This window comes from Suncus etruscus, chromosome 7, assembly GCF_024139225.1.
Source record: "Suncus etruscus isolate mSunEtr1 chromosome 7, mSunEtr1.pri.cur, whole genome shotgun sequence".
Classification (NCBI taxonomy): Eukaryota; Metazoa; Chordata; class Mammalia; order Eulipotyphla; family Soricidae; genus Suncus; species Suncus etruscus.
In genome coordinates, this window is record NC_064854.1 from 66,890,760 (window position 1) to 66,918,504 (window position 27,745).

At 46.5% G+C, this 27,745-nt stretch overlaps 2 protein-coding genes across 2 annotated transcripts in view; one reads left to right on the plus strand and one right to left on the minus strand.

The window, feature by feature from the left end:
* Nucleotides 1–4,347: 4,347 nt before the first annotated feature.
* Nucleotides 4,348–6,847, plus strand: EEF1A1 (eukaryotic translation elongation factor 1 alpha 1). The gene is made up of 7 exons (XM_049776895.1): nt 4,348–4,528; nt 4,793–4,972; nt 5,063–5,359; nt 5,435–5,585; nt 5,780–6,036; nt 6,114–6,348; nt 6,433–6,847. Exons 1-7 carry the CDS (start codon nt 4,385–4,387, stop codon nt 6,555–6,557), a joined length of 1,389 nt encoding a protein of 462 aa, XP_049632852.1. The 5' UTR covers nt 4,348–4,384; the 3' UTR covers nt 6,558–6,847.
* A 9,705-nt stretch (nt 6,848–16,552) lies between these two features.
* The window catches only part of MTO1 (mitochondrial tRNA translation optimization 1), a 30,285-nt gene continuing 19,092 nt past the window's right edge, over nt 16,553–27,745 (minus strand). The window contains exons 5-12 of the mRNA XM_049776849.1: nt 27,485–27,597; nt 27,017–27,207; nt 26,459–26,589; nt 24,213–24,417; nt 23,964–24,135; nt 22,455–22,573; nt 19,120–19,280; nt 16,553–16,973 (exon numbers count right to left, since the gene is read on the minus strand). Coding sequence (XP_049632806.1) covers nt 16,770–16,973; nt 19,120–19,280; nt 22,455–22,573; nt 23,964–24,135; nt 24,213–24,417; nt 26,459–26,589; nt 27,017–27,207; nt 27,485–27,597 — 1,296 coding nt within the window. The 3' untranslated portion in view covers nt 16,553–16,769. The remainder of the gene's footprint in view (nt 16,974–19,119; nt 19,281–22,454; nt 22,574–23,963; nt 24,136–24,212; nt 24,418–26,458; nt 26,590–27,016; nt 27,208–27,484; nt 27,598–27,745) is intronic.

The window sequence follows — 27,745 nt, forward strand, 5'->3', positions numbered from 1 at the left end:
CATTTTCTATATGTAAATGTTGAATTAGGGGGACAGAGTGACAGGATAGTGGGTAGGCCTTTGTCTTGCCCTCAAGTACAGCCACACCTACATTATTCTCTATGCTCAGGTATCTCTCCTAAAAGTAACCCTGGCTCCACAAAATACCTGAGCTCCAGCTGGGAATAGCTCCTCCCACTTGGATGTGGCCCCAAACACAAACTACGGAAGTCTGCAAGGTCACATTTTATACCCTCTTCCTTTATTTTTGTTGTTTTGGGCTACACCCCTTTACGCCTCAGGGTTACTCGAAATCGCTCCTGGCTTGGGGGATCACATGAGACACCAGGGACTCGAACTGCAGTCTGTCCTAGGTTAGCGCGTGCAAGGCAAACACCCAATCACCAACCACCTGTGCCACTGCTCCAGTCCAACCCACCTTTTTTTAAGAGGCTGGGAAACACTCCCTTAAAATACTTGGTCAGGCTGTGTGTTCTTGACAGGGCCCTGAGAACCATATCAAGATAATTTTATTGCACACATATATGTAGTTGGTAAGGGCACTAGGAAAATGTAGTGTGAAAATATGTGTGAAGACAGCGGTGGGTCATTTGCCTTGCGCTCACACGGGAGAAACCTGGTTCAGTTCCTGATGTCCCAAGTAGTCCTCCAACTCGCCAGGGGCGATTTCTGAGTGCAGAGCCAGGAGTAATCCCTGAGCACAGCTGGGTGTGGCCCAGAAACCAATCAATCAATGAATAAATAAAGTTTAAAAATGTGTGGAGAGAGCTGGAGCAATAGCTCAGCCAGGAGGACATTTGCCTTGCATATGGGTGACCCAGGTTTCATCCCTGGCATACCATACCATATGGTCCCCTGAGCAAAAAGCCAGGAGTAACCCCTGAGCACCTCCAGGGTGACCTAAAAACAAAAATAAAATAAAATGAATACAGTTTTTGGGGCCCGGGGAGATAGCACAGCGGCGTTTGCCTTGCAAGCAGCCGATCCAGGACCAAAGGTGGTTGGTTCGAATCCCGGTGTCCCATATGGTCCCCCATGCCTGCCAGGAGCTATTTCTGAGCAGACAGCCAGGAGTAACCCCTGAGCACCGCTGGGTGTGACCCCCCAAAAAAAAAAAGTGTGAAGAGGGGTCCAGAACAATAACAAAACAAGTAGGGCTTTTGTCTTCTATGCAGCCAGCCCAGGTTCAACCCTCAGCATTCCATAGGGTCCCTCAAGTCTGCCAGGAGTAATTTCTCAGCACATAGCCAGGAGGATCCTTGAAAGCCTGGGGGGAGGACTTCTAAAAAGATTAGTTAAGTGTAATTCTAGTTGCACAGCGGTAGGGCATTTGCCTTGCACGTGGACTGCCCAGGAAGGTTCCGTGTTCCATTGTCTGCATCCCATAGGGTCTCCCGAGCCTGCCAGGGGCGATTTCTGAGCGCAGAGCCAGGAGTAATCCCTGAGTGCTGCTGGGTGTGACCCAACAACCCCCCCCCCCCAAATGTAATTCTAAGAAATCTTTATAGTCTAGCTTCTTTGAGGCAAATTATTGCAACGTTAAAAAAATGGGGAGGCTGGAAATAGGAAAAAGTGACTTTTGGATGTCTATCTATAGGGGACCACAGCGATAGCACAGCTGTAGGGCATTTGCCTTCCATGCAGACGACCTGGGACAGATCCGGGTTCAATTCCCGGCATCCCCTGAGCGCAGAATCAGGAGTAACCCCTGAGCGCTGCCGGGTGTGGCCCCAAACTCCCCCCCAAAAACAAAACAAAAACAATCAAGGATATAGGAAGATTACACCAGAAGATTTCATTTAAAAAGGGAAAAAAAAGCACTATTAAGAGTACCTTGAATTTAGTTCTGAAACTATATCCTACAATGAAACAAAGTAAGCACCATACAAAACTGCCTTTAACTGCTTTCTAGTTATATATATTTGCTTTCCTCTTCCAATTTGATTGTGGGCTCTTTTCTCAAAGGAAACATTTCTTTGGCACAAAAATTTTGCTAAGCCATGGTCTCAGTAAATGTTCAGATTTACAGATGGGGGGGGGAAGTTAGACTGTAATGCTGTACGCACGGAGGATGAGATACAGTGGTCTTAACAATCAGCTCATTAAAAATAAAGGCTGTGTGCCAGGGCAATGGCTCAGCCCGTTGAAATAAGGATCATTGAGTCCGGGGTTTGATCCCTGGCACTGTCAGGTGCCCTAGAGACCTTGAACTTATTCCAGCTGTCAACCTAGCTTGGAGTTAGTCCACGCCTTAGCACGTGGTGTGGCCCCAGAGAAAAGTCCTTATCGTTTGGATTTGGAGGAGGGGGTGGGAGGGTCGTACTTTTGGGTTTGAGGACCACACCGGCTGTGTTCAGGGCTCAGGGCTCACTTCAGTCTCTGGCCGGCTCGGAGGCCCAGACTGGGCACCGGAAAGAGAACCGGGACTGACCCTGGCAAGGGAAGAGCTTTGCCCGCTGCACTGGCTCTCAGACCCCAAGAAACGTCATTCTCATAAAAAAGCAGAGATTTTTAGGGGCTGGAGAGATAGCATGGAGGTAGGGCGTTTGCCTTGCATGCAGAAGGACGGTGGTTCGAATCCCGGCATCCCATAGGGTCTCCAGAGCTTGCCGGGAGCGATTTCTGAGCATAGAGCCAGGAGGAACCCCTGAGCGCTGCCGGGTGTGACCCAAAAACCAAAGGAAAAGAAAAAGGAGAGGTTTTAGACTTAAACGTTAAGATCTCAGACTTAAATCGGAGACTGGGTGGATCCTTGCTGATGCCATCTGTGCATGAGGTCATGTACAGAGGCCGAATTGGCAAGAATCTTTTGCCTTTCTCTCGCGCTTGGAATGCAATGAGCAGACACGGCGAGGCCCTGGAGGCCACACGGAGAGAGTGAGTGACTAGGCCCAGAAGTCGGTTCTAAACGGGAAGCTGAGAGAAGCGGCTCCGGGCTGGACCTTTGGACACGCCTGAAGGGCGCCGTCGACCCGGGGCGGGGACACGAGCTCCTGGGCCCTCGGAGGCTGGGGCGGAACGGGAGTTCCGGATCAGGGGCCGAAGCCCGACACGGAAGGCTGGGCTCCTCTCAGCTCCGTAGGTCTGGGCCGCGCGCGAGATGGAAAGTTCTGGACGCCTCAGGAAGCCTCCGAGGCGTCTCCGGCCCTCCCCAGCCACCCCGGGGACTCATCCCCACAAAAAGGCCTCGGCCTCATCCGGACGGAACCTCAGGGACCGTCGTCAAACTCACAATAGCGAGCCAAAGGCTTCCCCCCCGCCCCCGGCTCCCCGCCCCGCCCTTCTCAGAGAGCGCCTCGAAGCTCAACTAAGCTCGCTCCCTCCCTCCCTCCCTCGGCGACGGCGTCGACGCCGCCGAGCATGCGCGGTGGCCGGGCGCCGCCGCCCCCGGCCGACGGTCCCTAGGAGCGGGGGGAGGGGAAGGGGAAAGCGTGCTGTCCGCTGCGCGCGCCCCGCCGAGGTGGCGCGGGGGAGGCTGGGAAAGCGGCGTCGTGCGCTGGCCCCGCCCCTTCCCCGAGGGCGGGGGAGAGCGTATATAAGCGCCGTGGTCGCCCTCCACGTTCTTTTTCGCAACGGGTTTGCCGCCAGGACAGGTGAGCGGCGGGCGTGGCCCGCGGGCGAGCGGGCCTGCTCTCGGCCGGCGGCTCGCGCGCGCCGAGCCGCCCTGGACGGTATCCTTGAACCCTCGGGTGGTCGTTGGGCAAGGGAACCAACAGTTCGGGGCTCGGCCATTTTCCCGGGGCGCCCCCGCGGGCCTCGTGCTGGGCTTGACGGAGGCCGCGGGCTGGGCCGCCGCCTCGCCGCTGGGAGCGAGCTTCCCCCTCGGAGGGCCGGCAAGTCGGGGCTGGCGGGCCGGGCGCACGGGCGCTGGGTGGAGCCGGGGCTCCGGCTCGACGGCCGCTCGGGGCGTGGCGGGGCCGGGCCCGCGGCGCGCGTGTCCGGCGGGGACCCGGCCGCCGTGGCCCGAGCACTAACGGCGACCTGGGGCTGGCGGGGGGAGTGCCGCCGGCCCGATCGCGACGCGGCCCCTCGTTGAGCGCGCGGAAAGATGGCGGCTCGCGCCTGCGCCCCGCTCAAAATGGAGGACGCGCGGCGGGCCGGCGGCGGCGGGCGGTGAGTCACCGCAGGCGCAGGAGAGGAGCCCCGCCGCTCGGCCCGGCTCCGCCCTGCCACCCCTCGATGGCCGGCCGCGGCCCGATGGGTGGGGAGTACGGAGTCGGCCCGCTGGGCGCTGGCCGCCACCCGCCTGGCAGCTCGGCCTGGAGGTGCGGGCCGCGGGCATTGGCCTGTTGGGCCCAGGGACTCGCTCCGGGTCGTTGTAGTAGACTCGTCTTCCACCCTTAGGTGTCGTGAAAGCCACACAGCTTAAACTAATCCAGCCAAGATGGGAAAGGAAAAGACCCACATCAACATCGTCGTCATCGGCCACGTCGACTCGGGCAAGTCCACCACCACCGGCCATCTGATCTACAAATGTGGCGGCATTGACAAGAGGACCATCGAGAAATTCGAGAAGGAGGCCGCCGAGGTAAAGTTTATTTTTTTCACCCTTGGCCCGGGGATGACCTCCCACACGGGGCACTTGGAGAGGTGCCCGGGGTTCCCGGCATGGCCTGTTGGAAGATCATGCCAGGGTCGCAATGTCGTCAACTCACAAGTTGAGTTGCTTGTTTTAAAGCCGTACTTTCCCCCACTTAACTGCCTAGGGTAGCCGGGCTCTAGTGGGTTTCTAGCTTAGGTTGTAGGTTTTGGTGGGTCTCCGTTGGAAAGCAATGTCCTTAAATCTTTACAGATGGGAAAGGGCTCCTTCAAGTATGCCTGGGTCTTGGATAAGCTGAAAGCTGAGCGTGAACGTGGTATCACCATTGATATCTCCCTGTGGAAGTTTGAGACTAGCAAGTATTACGTGACCATCATTGATGCCCCAGGACACAGAGACTTCATCAAGAACATGATTACAGGCACTTCTCAGGTGTGAGACTGGCTCCCCTTGCAAAGGTCTTTATAGGTGGGGGTTCCTTAAGGTTTTTTGATTTAATTTGATTTTTTTGTCTTTTTAAAGGCTGACTGTGCTGTCCTGATTGTTGCTGCTGGAGTTGGTGAATTCGAGGCTGGTATCTCCAAAAATGGGCAGACCCGCGAGCATGCCCTTCTGGCTTACACACTAGGTGTGAAGCAGCTTATTGTTGGTGTTAACAAAATGGATTCCACTGAGCCACCCTACAGCCAGAAGAGATACGAGGAAATTGTTAAGGAAGTTAGCACCTACATTAAGAAAATCGGCTACAACCCAGATACCGTAGCATTTGTGCCAATTTCTGGTTGGAACGGTGACAATATGCTGGAGCCAAGTGCTAACGTACGTTCTTGGGTGGTTGGAAGGTATTGAATTAACCAAATATGATAAAATCACTAACTGAGACTTTGGTTTTAGATGCCATGGTTCAAAGGATGGAAAGTCACCCGTAAAGATGGCAGTGCCAGTGGAACCACACTTCTTGAAGCCCTGGATTGCATCCTGCCACCCACTCGCCCAACTGACAAGCCCCTGCGCCTGCCCCTCCAGGATGTGTACAAGATTGGAGGTAGAGTTGCGTTATAATGTTGGGGGTTGTCAGTGATAGCATAGTAGGTAGGGTCTATATATGAACCCCCCCAGCCTGTCAGGAATAACAGTTCAGTGCCACCAGGTGTGGCCAGTAAAGGGAAAAGAAATAATAGTATGGGCTGATCTTCCTGTCTTTTTAAAGTTGCATTAATTTATTCGCAAACATTTTAGGTATTGGTACTGTCCCTGTGGGCCGAGTTGAGACTGGTGTTCTCAAACCTGGCATGGTGGTCACATTTGCTCCAGTCAACGTTACAACTGAAGTTAAGTCTGTTGAAATGCACCATGAAGCTCTTAGTGAAGCACTTCCTGGGGACAACGTGGGTTTCAATGTCAAGAACGTATCTGTTAAGGATGTTCGTCGTGGCAATGTGGCTGGTGACAGCAAAAATGACCCTCCAATGGAAGCAGCAGGCTTCACTGCTCAGGTAATCAATACCCTGTGACTCACTACCAAGCTCTTGCTACTTTTGATCTTGTGTATTCAATAACTTCTCTTCCTCAGGTGATTATCCTGAACCATCCAGGTCAAATCAGTGCTGGCTATGCACCTGTGCTGGATTGTCACACAGCCCACATTGCTTGCAAGTTTGCTGAGCTGAAGGAGAAGATTGATCGTCGTTCTGGGAAAAAGCTGGAAGATGGCCCTAAATTCCTGAAGTCTGGTGATGCTGCCATTGTTGATATGGTGCCTGGCAAGCCCATGTGTGTGGAGAGCTTCTCTGACTACCCTCCCCTGGGTAAGAATGCCTTAAAATCTTGATTAAGTTTTATTTTTAACAGTGAAAAAAACTAATGGCAAATCTGCATCTTGTTGCCAACAGGTCGTTTTGCTGTTCGTGACATGAGACAGACTGTTGCTGTGGGTGTCATCAAAGCAGTGGACAAGAAGGCAGCTGGAGCTGGCAAGGTTACAAAGTCAGCCCAGAAGGCTCAGAAGGCTAAATGAATATTATCCCCAGTACCTGCCACCCCAGTCTTAATCAGTGGTGGAAGAATGGTCTCAGAACTGTTTGACTCAATTGGCCATTTAAGTTTAATAGTAAAGGACTGGTTAATGATAACAATGCACCGAAAAACCTTCAGAAGGAAAGGAAAATGTTTTGTGGACCATTTGTTTTTTGTGTGTGCGTGGCAGTTTTAAGTTATTAGTTTTTAAAATCAATACTTTTTAATGGAAACAACTTGACCAAAAATCTGTCACAGAATTTTGAGACCCATTAAAACAAAGTTTAATGAGTTATCTGTCTTCTTTGGTCAACACTGTACAATATTTAGATGTAAGAGTTGGATTTGTTCTTACATGGATTACTAAAGATTTTGGGATTCTCAGTTTAACTTGGAGGACGGGGGAAGGGCAACAAAAATAGCTGCAATGCAACTAGAATTAGTATGAAAGGTTTTGTAAAGCCTCACTAGAAAACAGCTGGTTTTAGCACCACCTATTGGTAGATAATTTTCACTCTTGTTAAGAGTAAATCTCTGAACCCTGGCTGATAAAATTGTGGGTATTAAGAACCACCTCGGGGCCGGGTAGGTGGCGCTGGAGGTAAGGTGTCTGCCTTGCAAGCGCTAGCCAAGGAAGGACCTCGGTTCGATCCCCCAGCGTCCCATATGGTCCCCCCAAGCCAGGGGCGATTTCTGAGCACATAGCCAGGAGTAACCCCTGAGCGTCAAACGGGTGTGGCCCAAAAACCAAAAAAAAAAAAAAAAAAAAAAAAAAAGAACCACCTCTAGGAGTTGGGAGCCCATACTTCCTATGCTCAAGGCTGGGGTTGATGCACTCCCTACTCCCAATAGGTGGCAGTAAGTACTGCCAGGGCCAGCACCCCAAGAAAATGTCTTCTAAGTATTCCCTGTGATTTAGTTGTTGGTTTTTGGGCCACACCCGGCCGTGCTCAGGGGTTACTCCTGGCTGTCTGCTCAGAAATAGCTCCTGGCAGTCACAGGGACTCGAACCAACCAACCACCTTTGGTCCTGGTGCTTGCAAGGCAAACGTAGCTGTGCTAGCTCTTTGGGCCCAGTTGTAGTTTTAAATACTTTTCCTGCAGGCAAAGCATGTACTAGTTTCATTTGTCGATTTTTTTTAGATACTGATAAAAACTGCCATCAAAGTCTAGTTATGGCTACACTGCAATTTATTCCTAATAACCACTAAGCTTGCAGGATAGTTTTTCACTTATGATAATTTTTTTTTTTTTTGGTTTTTGGGCCACACCTGGCGGTGCTCAGGGTTCCTCCTGGCTGCTCAGAAATAGCTCCTGGCAGGCACGGGGACTCGAGGCAATAAACGCAGCTATGCTATCTCTCCAGGCCCGGATAGTTTCCTTTTTACCTGCCTCTGTTGGAAGGTGCAAATGTCAATCTAAGCTGAGTAGGTATGGGATTCCAAAGTACAGGGGTTAACATACTTTGCCTTGCATATAGCTGGTCCAACTTGGATCCTTATCACTAGTTTCCCAAGCACCACAAAAAGAAACTGAGCATAGCATAGGGCCTTGGAGATGTCCCTGAGTACCCTTGGGTATGACTTAACAAGGAAACAGTAGGGCACTAAAAATGCATGTCATTGGGTGCTAAAGTTATTCTGATATCTAGTATTTAGTGATCTACACTAAATGAGTAGACCACAACTTGGTAGAAAGTGTCAAAAAGTAGATTGGTTGGGGTGGATGTCCAGTGAGTGATCTGGAGCTACTTCTGGGGGGGCAGAAGGAAGCTTCAGCTCTTGGGGAACTGGCTCAAACTTGGGCTTAGCACACGCAAAATGTGCTTAGTCCATCGAGCTCTCTTGGCATTAGTCAGGAATTTAAGTTTGAAGCATGACCTAATGAAAATTAAACATGAGAGGAAGTACATATTAAACAGCACTGGTTTCTGTGTTGAGAAGGTTAGCAGACAACACAGACATGTTCAACATAAACACAGGCAAGCAAGAGCCTGGGATTTTTGGTCAGACCTGGCAGTATTCAGGTGTTACTCCAGGATCAATGCTCAGAAATTGCTCCTGGCAGGCTTGGGGGACCATATGGGATGTCGGGGTTCCAACTACTGTCTGGCATGCAAGGCAAGCACCTTACCTCCATGCTGTCTCTGGCTCTGGAATTTTTTTTTTTGGTTTTTGGGCCACACCCAGTAACGCTCAGGGGTTACTCCTGGCTATGTGCTCAGAAGTTGCTCCTGGCTTGGGGGGCCATATGACACAGGGGGATCAAACCGCGGTCCATCCAAGGCTAGCGCAGGCAGGGCAGGCACCTTACCTCTAGCGCCACCGCCCGGCCCCCTGCTCTGGAAATTAATTTTGTTCTATTTTCTTAATTTCTGAGTATTCCCAGTAAAGGATACTGACTGCATAAAGGGTGAGAATGTTGATTTTAGTCGTTTTTCGTACAGAATGCAAGAGAAAAAAATTTTGTTTTGCTTTTCGTTTATGGATTACACCAGATGGTGCCCAGGTTTACTCCTGGCTGCACTTGAGTCACTCGTGGATGTGAAGCCAGGAATTGAACTCAGGTCTGCCTTACCACTTCTCTGGCCCCATCATTTTATTAAAACTATCTGGTTAAGGGCTCTGCATTTAAGGACCATGGGACCACTCCTAGTGGGCTCAGGAATCTGGAATGCAGGCCATCTCAGGTTGGCTGTGTGCAACCATTCTTACTCTTGTCTAGTTCTATGTAGAATGATCTTAAATAGGGCCGAGCGGTGGCATAAGTAAGTAGTAGGGTGTTTGCCTTGCATGCACTAACCTAGGACAGACCATAGTTCATCCCCTGGTGTCCCTTATGGTTCCCCAAGTCGAGCGATTTCTGAGCACAGCCGGGAATAACCCCTGAGCATCACTGGGTGTGGCCCAAAAATCAAAACAAAAAAAAAAATCTTGAAATTTATCTTGGTTACTTTTTCTACTCAAGCGTTTCAAAATCCCTGAAATGGAGGCAGGTGGGGGGCCCTCGTGCATTTAAGACATGTTTCCACCCTATGAACTAGTTCCCATGCTCTGGAGTGTGCTTTTATTAAAGTGACCAGAGATAATCTCATTTAAACTTTGTTTTCTCATTTGTTTAGTTTTGGGGCCACATTTGGCTATGATAAGGGATTCTAGTTGTGAACTTCTGGCAAGCTTGGGGACCATATGGACTCCGGAAATTGGACCCAGGCCAGCCACTTGCAAAGCAAGCATCTACTTGCTGTAGTATCACTCCAGCCCCTCAATGAATGCATTTGGATTAATTGGTCAGATTGGTATGAGTGGGGAAAAGCTCTCATCTGTAAATGGACTTAATACAACTACCACACCTGGCAGTACTTTAAGCTACTCCCAGCTCGTGCTCATCAGGGTTCATTCCCAGCAGGTGTTTGAGGGACATACTTGGTCCCCCAAGCCTTCCTGAGTGCCGCTGGGTGTGAAAGCCCCCCCCCCCCCCAATTTTTAAGTGTGAGGTGGCAGGTAGGTTGCTTGCCTTGCATATAGCCAAGCTGGGTTCAATCCCCAACACCCTATCTAGTCCTCCCAAACCTCAATAGGAGTGAACCCTGAGCCAGGTGTGAGTTGACCATTGTGGAATGTGTTCCCCACCCTCATGCACATGCATATATAATATGAAAGTAGTTAAAACATTTGTACTAATTGTGTGTGTGTATGTGTGTGTGTGTGTATTACATTTTTTGAACACACCCAGGGGTTCCTCAGGGCTTACTCCTATCTCTGCACTAGGATCATTTTAGACAGCTCAGGTGATCACATGAGAAACAGATCAAACCTGGTTTAGCTATGTGCAAGGCAGGCACAATACCTGCTGTTTTATTGCAGGTATATCTTGAGTGCAAAGAAGTGCTTAATTCACTGTACTATAAAACTGATTAGGGCCCGGAGAGAGAGCACAGCGGTGTTTGCCTTGCAATCAGCCGATCCAGGACCTAAGGTGGTTGGTTCGAATCCCACAGTCCCATATGGTTCCCCGTGCCTGCCAGGAGGTATTTCTGAGCAGACAGCCAGGAGTAACCCCTGAGCACCGCCGGGTGTGGCCCCCCCCCCCCCAAAAAAAAACCCAAAAACCTCATATTTATTTTTATTTTTTGCTTGGCTCTGCATGTTCAAAGATTACTCCAGGAGGGCTCAGGGGACCTTATAGGGTGTCAGGATTGATCCCAGGTTGCCTGCATTCAAGGGTAGCTGTACTGTTGCCCTGAGATTCAATTCTCTTTTTTTTCAGTGCTGGAGATTAAACCTAGGCCTGGGCTAGAGCTATTATAGCATAGGGGGTAAGGTATTTGCATTGAGGCAGCCAACCCAGGTTAGATCCCCAGCATCTCATATAGTCTCCTGAGCTTGCATGTAATAAGCGATTTCTGAGCACATAGCCAGGAGTAACTTCTGAGCATCAGGTGTGGCCCAAAAACCAAAAAAAAAAAAAAAAAAAGAATACTCTTGTTAAGCTATTTTTCCAGTCAGGGGCTGCTCCTGGCTCTGTGCTCTGAAGTCACTCCTGCCAGGCTCAGGGGACCATATGGGATTCCGGAATTCGAATCACAGTCCGTCCTGGATCAGCTGCATGCAAGGCAAATGCCCTACCGCTGTGCTATCTCTCTGGCCCCTCTTACTCATTTTTTTCTTTAAAATAATTTTTGGTGGGGCCAGAAAGATAGCATGGAGGTAAGGCATTTGCCTTGCATGCAGAAGGTCGGTGGTTCGAATCCTGGCATCCCATATAGTCCCCCGAGCCTACCAGGAGCAATTACTGAGCGTAGAGCCAGGAGCAACCCCTGAGCACTGCCGGGTGTAATCCAAAAAAACCAACCAAATATTAATTTTTTTATTATTTTATTTTGCTTTTTTTCTGGGTTAGACCTGGCGGCGTTCTTCCTGGCTCTGCGCTCAGAAATCTGTCCTGGCATGCTCCGGGGACCACACGGGATGCTGGGAATCGAACTAGGGGTCCATCCTGTGTGGTCCGCATGCAAGGCAAATGACCTACCGCTGTGCTATCTCTCTGGCCCTCTTCACTCCTTTTTAATTTTGGTGTTCTTTTGAAATAAATGTTGGTACCTATTTTGCTAACCACAAGAGAGTGTAATCACAAATGTGGCCAACTTCTGTTGGAGGATTTGTCATTATTGGGAGATTTTTATAAAGCAGTGCTTCTCAAATAGTGGGGCGTGCTCCCCAGGGAGCACAAGGCTCTGTAAAGGGGGGCGCATTTGACCTCAGCAAACACTGTCATAACAAGCTAAGCCCCGTGTTTAGGTCTCTGTATGTCTCTGGAGCTGAGAGTTGCTGTGTCCTGCTTCAAACCCTGCTTCAAAAAGCTATCTATGCTTTGCAAAACATGCTCATTGTAGCCATTAATCCAGACATCACCTCTGTTTTAAAAAAAAAAATCAGCTCAAAGGACCGGAGAGATAGCATGGAGGTAGGGCGTTTGCCTTGTATCCAGATGGACAGTAGTTCGAATCCCGGCATCCCATATGGTCCCTCGTGCCTGCCAGGGGCTATTTCTGAGCCCAGAGCCAGGAGTAACCCTTGAGTGCCGCCAGGTGTGGCCCAAAACAAAAACAAAAACAAAAACAACAAAGGCAAGTAAAATACAACACAGTATTAAAATCCATGTTGTTTTGTAGTAAGAACCCAGGGACCAGAGAGGTAATAGTACAGCAGATAAGGTTAATCATGGTTCAATATCCAGCACTCTATATGGTCCCCCAAATAATTTCTTTTTTTTAAATATTAAAATAAGAGACTTTTATTTAGAAAAGCAGATAGCATTCTGCAAGTTGCAGTCTCATGAGACCTGGTTCACTAATTTCAACATAGCAATGTACATTAGTTTATTATATGGGTGACACAGTGCCAGTCACTATTTCACACATCATAGAATTATATCTATTTTATAGCACAGCGGCGTTTGCACACATCATAGAATTATATCTATTTTATAGCACAGCGGCGTTTGCCTTGCAAGCAGCCGATCCAGGACCAAAGGTGGTTGGTTCGAATCCCGGTGTCCGATATGGTCCCCTGTGCCTGCCAGGAGCTATTTCTGAGCAGACAGCCAGGAGTAACCCCTGAGCACTGCCGGGTGTGGCCCAAAAACCAAAAACAAAACAAAACAAGAATTATATCTATTTTAATCTCTGTAACTTTATATAAAAATGATAACTACTGTTTTTACATTAGTGATAAAGAGACTAGGTACAGTTTCTCATTCTCAAAGTAAATGGCAGAGAAAAGACACAAAATCTGACAGAGTCATCATGACCTTACAACTACATGATAAGAATTCTAGCCATGGGGCAGGAGCAGTAAGGCGTCTTGCCTTGCTGGTGTTAGCCTAGGCTAGACAGCAGTTTGATCCCCTGGCATCCCATATGGTCCCCCAAGTCAGGAGCAATTTCTGAGCGCATAGCCAGGAGTAACCCCTGAGTGTCACCAGTGTGCCCCCCCCCCTCAAAAAAGGAATCCTAGCCAGAAAACAAAAGTAGGGGCCGGGTAGGTGGCGCTGGAGGTAAGGTGTCTGCCTTGCAAGCGCTAGCCAAGGAAGGACCACGGTTCGATCCCCCGGCGTCTCATATGGTCCCCCCAAGCCAGGGGCGATTTCTGAGCACATAGCCAGGAGTAACCCCTGAGCGTCAAACGGGTGTGGCCCAAAAACCAAAAAAAACCAAAAAAAACAAAAGTAGAGGGAGTCATAGATCTAAAAGTCATTTCCTGCAACTGACAAGGCAATTTGGGCTTTAAGGCCAGTGCCTTTAAGGTCACTAAGCTGACCCCTAATTTCAACTGGATATTCAGGCATCATTGTGCTGGATTCCAGACTCCAGGCAAACCCCCCCCCCCCCCCAAACAATTTCTGAGCAAAGAGCCAGGAGAAAGGCCTAAGCATTTCTGGGTGTGGCCCCAAAACTCCAAAAGAAAAAGTGGGGAGGAGGAGAATACTGTCCTGGAATTGCCACATATAAAATAAAGCTTCTGCTTTACAAAATTACTAAATCATTGCAGAATGATCTAGCAGTACAGATAACTTTTAACTTGCCACTGATCTTGACTGGTTTATGATAGGGAATCTAAAATTAGAAGAAGCAAATCCCAGAAAATCAAGTTGTATCCAGGTGGTTATATATAATTACAGCAGCAGCATTTTCAACACTTCACACCCACCACCACCAGGCTTAGCACATAGATTGGTAACCAATGTGATTGCAGGCCCTGGCAGCTGTCATGGGCTGAAATGGGAGCATCTCCCAAAACCCATTCCAGGGCACCAAGCTGGCACTTTCAAGGACAGCAGAGCCCTCTGGCACACTTAGCTACCTTCATCCTCTGGACTGAGCCTGAAGATCAAGGATTCCGAGGAGCTGGCCAAAAGGCCAGATGGCAACCCCACCCAGTGTTGTGTCCACAAACCACTGAAGAACTGGAGAGACAAAACATGCAAGCACTATCACTATCCCACTGTTTCTGTTAATTTTGACTTTTGACATGAAAACAGGGAAATGACGAGATAAATTTGTCTTCAATGTTAACAAGTCATGGCTCTGACAGAGTTGACAGTCATAAGGAAATGAATGATATAACAACTACGGTACTTTTTTTTTTAACCATATTCCTGGTTCTGTGCTCAGAGATCATCCTGGGGGTGCTGGTGGACCATATGGGATGCCAGGGATTGGCAAGGCAAGCACTCTAACTTTTTTTTTTTTTTTTGGTTTTTGGGCCACACTCGGCGGTGCTCAGGGGTTACTCCTGGCTGTCTGCTCAGAAATAGCTCCTGGCAGGCACGGGGGACCATATGGGACACCGGGATTCGAACCAACCACCTTTGGTCCTGGATCGGCTGCTTGCAAGGCAAACGCTGCTGTGCTATCTCTCAAGGACCTACTCTAACTTTTCTTGATTCTCCCTTCTCTTACATTATTTTCTCCTAATCAGGTTACCAAAGCTTCCACATTGTGGATGATAAAAATGGATTTATAACTTTTCAATTTATATGTTTTTTATTAATGTTCAAATTACTAATGAAGATTTCCTGCAAAGTAGATATCTTGAAATTAATGTACAACTTCCACAATGCATTCCAACAATGGAAATAAGCCCAATGATTCAGGGTGACTTTTTGGTATTACTTTTATTATTTTTGTTTGATATATTTGTTATTGTCTAGGCTGGGCTCAAAGATCACTCCTGATGAATTAGGAAATATGAGTGCTAGGGATCAAACCTGGTTCAGCCACATACAAGGCAAGCACCGTACCAGTTGTACTCTCTTTCTCCAACCACATACTGTTTCAAAATTTTATAGGTTTTTTTTTTGGTTTAGATTGTTATTATGTTGTTTATTGGTTTTGGGTCACATCCAGCCAGCAATACTCAGGGGTTCTGAGCATTCAGAACCAGCAATATTCCTGGTTCTGCACTCAGGGATCACTCTTTTTTTTTTTTTTTTTTGGTTTTTGGGCCACACCCGGCAGTGCTCAGGGGTTACTCCTGGCTGTCTGCTCAGAAATAGCTCCTGGCAGGCATGGTGGACTATATGGGACACCGGGATTCGAACCAATCACCTTTGGTCCTGGATCGGCTGCTTGAAAGGCAAACGCCACAGTGCTATATCTCCGGGCCCAGGGATCACTCTTGGCAGAGCTCAGGGGACTGTACTGGATGCTGGAGATCAAATCCAGGTGTTGCCACATATAAGGCATTGGGACACATCTGACAGTACTAGGGGCTACTCTTGGCTAGGTGCTCAGGGGTCAGTTCTGGCAATGCTCAGGCAGAGGATCATGGATGCTGGAACAAATTCAGACCTTCAACATGCAAAGCATGCATTCAGCCTATCTCCTATTCAGTTATCTCCTAGCTCACATTTCCAATTTTAGGTTCCAAATTTGAGATCTTTGAAATTGTATAATCAAAGAACTATAACTTTGAAAACTACTAACTTTGGGGTTTTGAGGTCAAATCTGGTGGTTTTCAGGGCTCATTCCTGGCTCTGCACTTAGATATCACTTCTGGTGGGCTCGGAGGAGCATATGAGGTTCTGGGGATCAAAGGAAGGTATGCCCTATAGGATAAGTGTCTACCCAATGTAGTTAACCTAGCCCTAAAATGATTAACTTTTAAAACAAAAATTTAAGACTTTTTTTTTTTTTTTTTTTTTTTTTTGGTTTTTCAGGCCACCCCCGTTTGATGCTCAGGGGTTACTCCTGGCAAAGCTCTCAGAAATTGCCCCTGGCTTGGGGGGACCATATGGGACGCCGGGGGATCGAGCCGTGGTCCTTCCTTGGCTAGCGCTTGCAAGGCAGACACCTTACCTCTAGCGCCATCTCGCTGGTGCCTTTTTTTTTTTTTTTTTTAATTTTAAGTTTACCTGGTGGTGCTGAGGGGTTGCTCCTGGCTCTGCGCTCAGAAATCACTCCTGACAGGCTCAGGGGACCATATGAGATGCCAGGAATCAAACCTGGGTTGGTTCAAGGTTGGCTGCCTGCAAGGCAAACACCCTCCCATTGCGCTATCACTCCGCACGCCCCCCCCCCCCGAAATTTAAGACTGTTAAACGGGTATATTTATGGTTATAGTTTTGTTTATGGTTATAGTCTTTACAAGTACACAAATATGAGATTTTCTTTTCAGGTTTAGTTTTATTTTTTGTTTTTGTTTTTGTTGTTTTTTTTGGTTTTGGGGCCACACCCGGCAGTGCTCAGGGGTTACTCCTGGCTGTCTGCTCAGAAATAGCTCCTGGCAGGCATGGGGGACCATATGGGACACCGGGATTCGAACCAACCACCTTTGGTCCTGGATTGGCTGCTTGCAAGGCAAACACCACTGTGCTATCTCCCCGGGCCCCAGGTTTAGTTTTAAATACATTATTTCTCTCATTGAGGGAAGCATAAAGTTACATTAGCCGAGTATTTAGGGAGAAAAAAAAACATGTATTAAAAGGTTAGGATTTAATCTCAGTGGTAAAGCATATTCCCTGAAAATTACGGTTTGATCCTGTCATCACCTACATCCCAACAAAAAAAATGTAAATTAAAATTTTACAGCTATTTTTTCAAATGCACAAAAAGGCACATTTGTAATTTTCTCTTCTTTAAAATTATCAACAAACTCATGATTATTATTCCTAATAACTTAATATTAACATGCTAAATATAAATTCTTCTTTATACTTTGTATTGATTTACAGGCCTCTCTGGAATAGAAGGCTTTAACCGTCTCTTTTCGTGGGCATCTGCTTCCAGTGGACTGTGGTAGGCTTGGGGAAGTTTTCCCAAGGCTGCCTGTCTCTGCTGAGTGCTCTTCACAAATCGGAGCAGATTAATGATGGCAGCGGGCGTCACTCCAGGTATCCGACTAGCTGCTCCAATCTAGGAACAACCAAGAGAAAGAAAATAAGCTATTCTGTCAAATAAAATCTGATGTTTCCCTCCTGGTAACATATATACTAGAGTTGATAAACTATTCAAAAAAACAAACAGCAACTATACTATTATCTTTGAGAACCATGGCTCCATCCCTGGTACCATATGCTTCCAAACAACAACCCCTCTAAGTATCACTGGGTGCAGCCCTGATGACCTCAGAACCCTACACAGGTTACCCAGGTCATTTCCAACATGGCGTGGCCTTCCTGATACCACATCATCTGGTCATCACACTGACAGATTGATGAGTTGGCTGAGGATAGCTGAGAGAGGCCCTTGGGTCCCCTAAGTACCTTTCAGGAGTTCTGCCCCTTAAACCCCAAATCTGTTATCTTAGTGCATCTTCAGGATTTTATAAAGTAGATAAAGGAGATGAAATTGTCCTTCAGTGTACCAACTGGTGAACCTGAGGCTGACTGACTATAACTTGTGTAAGAAAATCTGTTTGATTTGGGGGCCACACCTGACAGGGCTTGGAAATATTCCTGGATCAATGCTTGGGGTTGCAGGGGAATGGAACCATGTAGTATTAAGGACTGAGTCTGGGTCTCTTGCATGCTAAAAACATGTACTCTACTATTTCTCCAGTTCTCATATAATTTTATTTTAAATTAAGGTACAGGGCTGGGTAGTACAATGGGTAGAGTGCTTGCCTACAGACAAGACAGACCAGGTTCAATCCCTGTTATCCCATATGGTCCCGTGAGCACCGCCAGCTAGGAGTAATTCCTGAGTGAAGAGCCATAAATAATCTCTGAGCATCATAGGATATGCTATGACCTCCACACCGAAAAATAAAATAAAAAATAAGGTATCATGATTTACAACAGTATTAGCATTAGTATTTTTGGCATACACTTTACTTCACACATCCATAGCAGAGTGGTCTCATCACACAAACAGGAGCTCCACTTTACTAATCAATATTTCTGCAGAGTATCTCTAGAGTCAAATTCATGGATAGTCATTCTCAGGGGTTATAAGAACTAATATCTATTCTCATGTCAGTTCAGGCAGCTTTGCTACCAAATGTATCTATAGCAAATATTTTTTAGAGCTTTAGGTATTTGGGGATTGTGTATAATATGCTGTAAACTCTGATGACAGGAATTTAAATGGAACTTCCAATGATAATAAAAATATTCTGTTAAACCTCTGGAAAACAGTGGATAGTTTTTATATTATATATAGATTAAGATTTCTTTTTTTGTGTGTGTGTGGTTTTTTTGGGTCACACCCGGCAGTGCTCAAGGGGTTATTTCTGGCTCCAGGCTCAGAAATTGCTCCTTGCAGGCACAGGGGACCATATGGGGCGCCGGGATTCGAACTGATGACCTCCTGCATGAAAGGCAAACGCCTTACCTCCATGCTATCTCTCCGGCCCCAGATTAAGATTTCTTTATTAAGGAACTATGATTTACAATTATACATGACTGAGTGTCAGACATACTGTTCTAGGTTTTTTTGTTTTTTGTTTGTTTGTTTGTTTTTTGTGGGTCAGACCTGGCAGCACTTGGGTTACTCCTGGCTCTGCGCTCAGAAATCGCTCCTGGCAGGTGTGGGTGGTTGACCATATGAGATGCTTAGGATTGAACCCAGACTGGCCACATGCAAGGCAAATGCCCTACCCACTGTGCTATTGCTCCAGCCCCAAGATTCAGGGTTTTATTTATTTATTTTGGTTTGGGCACATACCTGGCAGTGTTCAATGCTTGTTCTTAGTTCTGCACTCAGGGATCATTCCTAGTGGGACTTGGGGGATCATAAGTAATGCTGTGGATAGAACTCAGGTCTATGGAGTATAAGGCAAGTGCCCTATTCACTATACTATATCTTAGGCCCCTAAAATTTTTTATTTGTTTTTTAGGTCACACCAGGGGCTTCTCCCAGTGCAATACTCAGTGGACCATGTGGGCTAGGGGTTATACCTAGGGCTTTAATACACAGAGCATACGCTCCAGCCTTTGAGGCATCTTCCAGGTCTAAGGTTCAGTTTCTTTCATTAGTTATTTGGCTATTAAAATCCAGGCTAAAAATATGAAACTCTTGGGTCTCTACTTACAGTCTTTACCCACTGCTGCTGTCTTACCGTCTGTGGGCGGCTGAAGTGGAGCTTCTCTCTGACTTCATCGGACAAGGAAACATTCCTGAGAGTCAAATAGTCTAAGTCTCTAGGCAACTGGAGAGCTTCATCTTGCTGAACTTCTTTTATTTCTTGTTGCTGATGGAATAATACTGATTCATAAGTGGCTAGTGAACAAAAACAAAGTTATGATATTCAGATTATATTAACAGCTTATAAAGCTCAGGAAACTACTCCTATTGGTGCTTGGGGGACCATATGGGATGCTGGAGATCAAATCTGGGAAGGCTCTGTGCAAAGCACCAGAAGTACTACTTCTGGCCCAGAATTTTTTCTTGCATGTGTGAGGCCCTGGGTTTAATCTTCAGCACTTCCTCACTCTCTCACACTCCACAGGGAGTCTTGGGGCTGGGGAGATGACTCAGGATGCACAAAGGCTGGAGGACATGGTCTGTATGTGGTAGCCCTAAGTTTGAGCACCCCCCCCTTTTTTTAAAGGTTTATTGATTGATTGATTGATTTTGGGGCCACACCTGGCGATCCTCAGGGTTAATCCTGGCTGTGCTCAGAAATCACTCCTGTCAAGCTCAGGGTTGATCCCTGGCATTGCGTATGATCACTTAAGCCTCACCAAGAGTGATATCCAGCACAGAGCTGAGAACTGTCTATGACGACTGCCAAATAGAGCCCCAAAACAATGAATTTCTCTCTCTCATATAAAATTAGAGATATAATATGAATATAAATATAACACATGTAAAATATATTTATATAATATAAAATATATAATATAATATGATATGATATAACTTCTACCATCAGAGTCTATTGTCAGGGCTGAAGTGATAGCACAGTAGTAGGGCCTTGCATGCAGTTGACCTGGGACAGACCTAGGTTTGATTCCCAGCACCCCATACGGTCATCTCCCCAAGCCCGCCAGAAGCAATTTCTGAGTGCAGATCCAGGAGTAATCCCTGAGCACCGCCAGGTGTGACCTAAAACCCCAAATAATAAAACAAACAAAAAATGTCTATTGTCTAATGAAGGTCTCCAGTGATTAGAAAGTCATAGACAGGGGGCCGGAGAGATAGCACAGCAGTAGAGTGTTTGCCTTGCACATGGCTGACTAAGGATAGATCCAGGTTTGATTCCTGGCATCCCATATGGTCCCCTGAGCCTGCCAGGAGCTATTTCTGAGTGCAGAACCAAGAGTAACTCCTGAGTGCCTGCCGAGTGTGGTCCAAAAACAAACAAACAAACAAACAAAAAGAAAAATAAAGAAAATTAGACATGTTATCTTTTAACCTAGTGTTGTTTCTTTTAATCAATGCATATAAATTAGGATCCTTGGGGCTGGAGAGATAGCACAGCAGCAATTGCCTTGCAAGCAGCTGATCCAGGACCTAAGGTGGTTGGTTCGAACCTCGGGCATCCCATATGGTCCCCCGTGCCTGCCAGGAGCTATTTCTGAGCAGACAGCCAGGAGTAACCCCTGAGCACCGCCAGGTGTGGCCAAAATAAAACAAAACAAGAACAAAAATAAATTAGGATCAAGAAGAAGGAAAAATAGGAGCAACGTTATAGCTGAGAAAAATATTGGAACTCAGGGCCAAAGAAAAAGTAAGCCACAGGTTACTTGTCTTGCCTGCAGCTGACCTGGATCCCTTGCACCACATATAATGACCAAGGGCTGACTGGAAGTGGTCCATGAGAAGAGAGCCAGGAGTAAGTCCTGAGCACCAAAGATGGATGAAACCTTAAAATACAAAAAAAAACAGAGAAATGATGTCACATAGAACAACTTTTCTCTTGTGTGAGGTTGTTGGTGAAGATCACACCCACTGGTGCTCAGGGGACCCCATGGGCTCTGGGCTCAAGAGTCACATCGCATAGTGTGACTTTTCAATCAGAATTTTTGAATCATTTAGATCAGGATTCAGGCAGCCACAGACATTCTGGGCTAGTGCCTTAAACTTTGTACCATCTCTTTAGCCTTGAAAAACTAATTTTTTGAGAGGGGGCACAACAACAATACTCAGGGATTATTCCTATTTCAGTGTTAAGAGATTATTCAAAGGGTGCCAGGAATCAAACCTGGGTCATCTACATACAAGGCAAGCACCTGACCTACTGTACTATCTCACTGGTTCACCTAAAAACTTTTTAACAACGCATTGTTACAACAGTAGTTTTGATGGTTAATATTGAACAAGAATCTGATGTAGCAGAAACCATAAAGGCAAGTCAAAGGCTAATGATGGTCCTGAGAGCACTGCTGGGAGAAGATCCCTTAGCAAAGCCAGGAGTAGCTCTGAGTACTGGGGGATGTGGACCTCCACCAACAAAAATAGATTAACAGGGGCCGGAGCTGTGGTACAAACAGCCTTTCGTGCTAGCTTAGGATAGTTCGAACCCCTGGCATCCCATATGGTCCCCCAAGACAGGAGCAATTTCTGAGCACAGAGCCAGGAGTAACCCCTGAGCATAACCGTGTGCCCCACCCCAAAAAAAAGAAATTGCTCCTGGCTTGGGGAACCATATGGGACACCGGAGATCCAAACCACCATCTGTCCTAGATTGGCTGTGTGCAAGGCAAACACCCTAGCGCTGTGCTATTGCTCCAGTACCTCTTCCTTTTTTTTTTTTAATTTATTTTGGGGCCGGAGAGATAGCATGGAGGTAAGGCCTTTCATGCAGAAGGTCATCGGTTCGAATCCCGGCATCCCATATGGTCCCCTGTGCCTGCCAGGACCAATTTCTGAGCATGGAGCCAGGAATAACCTCTGAGCACTGCCGGGCGTGACCCAAAAACCCCACACACAAAAAATTATTTTTCAATGACTTTGCTTTCACTTATCTGGAAACAAATGTATTATGATCAACTGTGTCAACTATGTAATACATTTTCTTCAAATAAATTTAAAAAAAAACAGAGAAGCATTGGGGCCAGGGATGTAGCTCAGTAACAGAATGCTTTAAGCATGAGACCCTGGTCCTTTGAGGGGAGAAGCCACAATAGAAAAATACTAATTTTCCTTTCCCCAGTAAAACCCAGAAGAATACAGTAGCAGTTTCTAGATGTGACGTATGATGGGGATCTTGATAGGGATGCTTTATAGTGTATCTGGGGAAGTTTTGGAGACCACAATTCTCCTTTTTGAGGCAATGTTGTAGCCCAGGAGGTCCTTCCTAGTTAGCACAGATGTGAAGACTTTGTTATTCCCATTGTCCTAATATACAGCTCTCTTGACATAAAACTCTTTGTGAACTGGCCACCCAATCATAATTCACAAAAACGGAAAAGAAAGTGTAGGTATATTAGGCAAGAAATTCTGTCCTACCTTCTATTTTCAGTCTTTCAGCAAGCTCTCTACATCCAGTGTACTTCTTCAAGGGCTCTGGAACAGCCCTGGCTAACAACTCCATATCAACTTCCTCATACTTCAGAACATCTAGAGCTCTGAAAGACATAAACATTTCTTTTTCTTGGAAGGGGGGAACCAATATAAACATATTTGGAAGGCCACATCCGGCAGCACTCAGGGGTTACTCCTGGCTCTGCACTTAGAAATTGCTCCTGGCAGGCTCAGGGACCACATGAATGCTGAGGATCGAACCGAGGTCAGCCACATGCTGATCAAACAACCTATCTGCTGTGCTACTGCTCCAGTCCCAACATTTCATCAGCCATGTTTCCAAAACCATAAAGCAAATTGAGACTAGATTCCTTGGAAATAACCAAATCTCAGAATAAATAATATCAAGATATGCTCAATTTTTTCCAGATACAGTGAACCAAACCAACACTGCAGAGTGGGTAGGGCTTGCAAGGAGCCAACCAGCATTCGATCCCCAGCTTCCCATATGGTCCCCTGAGGTTGCCAGGAGCAACTCTGAGTACTGAGCCAGGAATAACCCCTGAATACTGCTGGGTGTGGCCTCCCAAAAATGATTACTGAATACTTAACTTTCTTCCAACTTCTTCATCTTGAAAAATAAGTCAGTGGGAAAGATTTACCTACTATGACCCATTTATCACTCAATCCTTTTATTTTCTTTTCATTTGGTCTGGTTCTTATAATGCCTAAATAATCTGTACCTTCCTTATATTTACTGCCTTAATTCATATTATTTCTATTTACAAACAAATCTTTACCACCTTGAAAACATTTTTTATAACTAATGTCCTCCTAAGATCAATCAAACCAATTCATTATCCAGACAGCAAAAAGATCTTCCTATCCATGAGTCCCAAGTCTGCCCAAGCCGCCAGCCAAATGTTCATTCATTATTGCAGTCAACTATTTATCAAATCACCCTTTGCAGATGCTTTCCTCATATCTTCCCAGCTTGTTTTGGGAAAGTCGTGTAATATTATATAACTAGTCAGCTCTGCTGAACTCTAAGAAGACAATCTGGTCAAGAAATTTTAACAGCTTCACCAGTAAGTTATAATAAAAATCACTTAAAATAACCTTAAGCTCTAAAAAGGCAAATGACTGTCCTCTCAAATATTACAGAACATGTAACACAGATATGGCTTTGTGATAGAGAGCAGTTGTCTTGCATGTGAGAGGAGATAAAGGGAGGGAAGGAAGGAAGGAAGGGAGGGAGGGAGGGAGGGAGGGAGGGAAGGAGGGAGGTAGGGAGGTAGGGAGGGAGGGATGGCTCGGATGGTGAGATAGCACAGCAGTAGGGCATTTGCCTTGCACACTGCCAACATGGGATGTAACGGGTTCAATTCCTGGCATTCTGAGCCTGTCAGAAGTGATTTCTTAGTGCAGAACCTTGAGTGCCACTGGGTGTGGCCCAAAAACCAAAAATAAACTCAAAAAAACAAAAAACCATACCTGAGAGGCAGACTTTTATCAGGACTTATAGAAGCCTCTGGGATGAACTTTTTCCATTTGGAACTTGAAAACTCAATGGACTGAAGTACAGAGATGCCTTCATCTAAAGCAGACTTCATCCAAGTAGCTCGTTTATATCGTTGTAAGGACACACAGTTGGCTTCCTTGTATCCTAGAGGAGGGTGAGTAAAGGTAAGGAGAGAGAGCTTCAGAGCAACAGCGCAGACCACAGGACTCAGGAATGAATACCTCGGAATGTGAGCCTGCTGTCTGCGTTATCAGGGCGCAGCGACAAGCGGAACTCCGCTCGGCTGGTGAACATGCGATAGGGCTCATTTGTGCCCAGGGTCGTAAGATCATCAATTAAAACTCCTATGTAGCCTTCTGTCCGGCTAATGACAAATGGAGGCTTGCTGCAGACTCGAAGACTTGCATTAATCCCAGCAACCACTCCCTAGGAGAAGACGGAAATGTTTAAAGCGCCTTTATGAAGTGGACACAGAGCTGTCCTAGACAGAAAGAACACTGTGGGAAAACAACATGGCACCCTAAGAGAAAGGCAATTGGTTAGACTGGAAGAGCAGAGATTAACAAAATATGATACAAATGAACTTTTCTGTTGCTATTTGTTCATTTTGGGGTTAGACTGAGAGGTGCTCAGACCAGGAAGGCTATTCTCAGAAATTGCTCCCAGTAGAGCTAATGTGTAGAGTACAGTCTCACAGGAAAAGATTATGGATAGCCCATCCAATAACTTCCTCAGACCATAAAGTAGATTATAGGCAATGTACTGTGTTGGTTGTTACTCATTTTTAAAAATCTACCAGGTAGGCTGGGAGTGATAGCACAGCAGGTAGGGAACTTGTCTTGCAGGTGACCAACTTGGTTTCAATCCTTGGTGTCACATATGGTCTCCCAAACCAAACAGGAGTGACCCCTGAGCACATAGCCAGAAATAAGCCCTAAGCACTGTCAGGTATGGGCCACAAACAAATAAATAAAATCTACCTGCTAAAATGTTTTCACTTTTCTTTAAAAATGAAAAAAAAAATCACAATTAAAAATAATAATATAGGGGCCAGAGCGGTGGCGCAGCAGTAGGGTGTTTGACTTGCACTCGGTTGACCTAGGACAGACCACGGTTCGATACCCGGCATCTCATATGGTCCCCCAAGCCAGGAATGATTTCTGAGCGCATAGCCAGGAGTAAGTAACCCATGAGTGTCACCGGTGTGACACTCAAATTATTGGTTTTTGAGTCACACATGGTGGGGCTCAGGGATCACTCCTGGCTCTGTGTTCAGAAATTACCCTGGCAGGCACTGGAGACCATATGGGATGCTGGGATTCAAACCATTGTCTATCCTGTGCTGGCCATGTGCAAGGCAAAAATCTTACCACTGTGCTATCGCTCTAACCCCAATAATTTTCAACAGTAATATTTTTTTTTTTTTTTTTTTTGGTTTTTGGGCCACACCCGTTTGACGCTCAGGGATTACTCCTGGCTATGTGCTCAGAAATCGCCCCTGGCTTGGGGGGACCATATGGGACGCCGGGGGATCGAACCGCGGTCCGTTCCTTGGTAGCGCTTACAAGGCAGACACCTTATCTCTAGCGCCACCTTCCCGGCCCCAACAGTAATATTTTTTAAATCTTTTTAAAAACTTCAGAAGCAATACAAATCTAATAAACATGTATCAGACATAGGAATTCAGAAAATAATAGTCACAAGCATTAAAAAATAATCTCAATATACAGAGTAGCCATCGTCTGATACCCTAGTATAGAAATGTCTTCAGCATTGTGTCTAAGATGGTTAACATAAAAGGCTCTTAGGTATGTATATGTCTATTTGTTTTGGTTTTGGGACCACATGTGGCTGTGCTCAGGCCCTACTCCTGACTCTACACTGGTAGGCTTGGAAATCTATATGGGGTGCTGGGGATTGAACCTCGGTCGGTGGCATATAAAGGACAACTCCAGGGCCTGGAGAGATAGCACAGCGGCGTTTGCCTTACAAGCAGTTGATCCAGGACCAAAGGTGGTTGGTTCGAATCCCGGTGTCCCATATGGTCCCCCGTGCCTGCCAGGAGCTTGGGGGGACCATATGGGACGCCGGGGGATTGAACTGCGGTCTGTCCTATGCTAGCGCTTGCAAGGTTGACACCTTACCTCTAGCGCCACCTTCCTGGCCCCAGCCCGTATAATTTTTTAAATAAGAAACACAAGTTAAGGGGCTGGAGAGATAGCATGGAGGTAAGGCATTTACCTTTCATGCAGAAGGTCATCGGTTCGAATCCCGGTGTCCCATGTGGTCCCCCGTGCATGCCAGGAGCAATTTCTGAGTATGGAGCCAGGAAAAACCCCTGAGCACTGCCGGGTGTGACCCAAAAACCACAAAAAAAAAAAAAAAAAAAAAAAAAAAAAAAAAAAAGAAACACAAGTTAAATAGTTCCTCCTTTCTGTCCACAGTAAACCTCTGAAACACTGTTTACCTGAGCAGCAGCTTCCTCATAACCAGTGGTACCATTTATCTGCCCAGCAAAAAAGAGACGCTGCACCAACTGAGTCTCAAGAGAAGGCATGATCTGACGTGGATCCAAGTAATCATACTGAACACCATAGCCTGAACAAAGAAGAAATGGTCCAAAGTAAATGACTTGTTTTTGTCTCAAGGTAGAGATGCAAAGGCTATTATTAAATGTTCTTCATTTTATTTATCTATTTATTGAGACTTGGGACTATACAGTAATGCATGGGAGCTAATCCCAAACTCTTGGGGACCATAGAGTAGGGAGTGGAGAGCATTCCTGGATCTGTTAGGGGGACTATATGCAGTACTGACGGTCAGATGGGATTGGCTGCAGGCAAGGCAAGTGCTTTAACTCCTTCTAGCCCAAAGGCCATTTTAAATGGCTAATGCTATTTTAAATGTTGCCATTTAAAAGCTTTCAATCTTTTTAGACAGTGAAAACCACTGTCCTAAGCAAAGTTCCCTCAAAGTCCACTAAAGTGATGCGGAGCTGCTACTGAAGTGCGCTTGTGGTCTTTACCTGGCTGGATCATCTTGGCTTTCTCCAAGCCTCTGATGCATGTGATTATTTTTTCCTGTAACTCAGCGGGTAGCGTCACAGATAACCCTTGAGGGTAAATGAGGTCAGAATCCAATCCCTCAGGTTCCAACCAAACCTGATGCTGCCGGTTCGGAAAACGCAAAACCTTTGATTCAATGGAGGGACAGTACCTAGAATAGGGCATTGAAATAAAAAACTGGAATAAGATGTAAGAGAATGACATTCTTTTTTTTTTTTTTTTTTTTTTTTTTGGTTTTTGGGCCACACCTGCGGTGCTCAGGGGTTACTCCTGGCAGGCACGGGGGACCATATGGGACACTGGGATTCGAACCAACCACCTTTGGTCCTGGATCGGCTGCTTGCAAGGCAAACACCGCTGTGCTATCTCTCCGGGCCCGAGGATGACATTCTTTACCAAGTCACTGAGCACTGGTATGTTTTGCTTACCTTGGCCCTCTTGTCGTTTCCTTAACGTGACTATTAAGGTGAAGGTTCTCAAGGACAATTTCATCCACTTTAGGGTTGGTATGAGTCAAATAACATGGCAGCTGGTCTTCTGGCTAAAACATAGGAACCAGTTACAACACTACTCTGCCTGTTATTCAAATAAATCCACACATGATATGCACTTACTGTTAATTGGGGGAGGGAATTAGAGCCGTACCCAATGGTGCTCTGGGTATATTTGTGCTGAGGGGATCACCCCTA

Bases quoted from the DNA above. Each gene is read 5' to 3' on its own strand.
- EEF1A1 (XM_049776895.1), top strand. From the start codon at position 4,385: ATGGGAAAGGAAAAGACCCACATCAACATCGTCGTCATCGGCCACGTC. The intron at 4,529-4,792 runs GTAAAGTTTATT...AAATCTTTACAG, and splicing joins TCGAGAAGGAGGCCGCCGAG to ATGGGAAAGGGCTCCTTCAA. The intron at 6,349-6,432 runs GTAAGAATGCCT...TGTTGCCAACAG, and splicing joins CTCTGACTACCCTCCCCTGG to GTCGTTTTGCTGTTCGTGAC.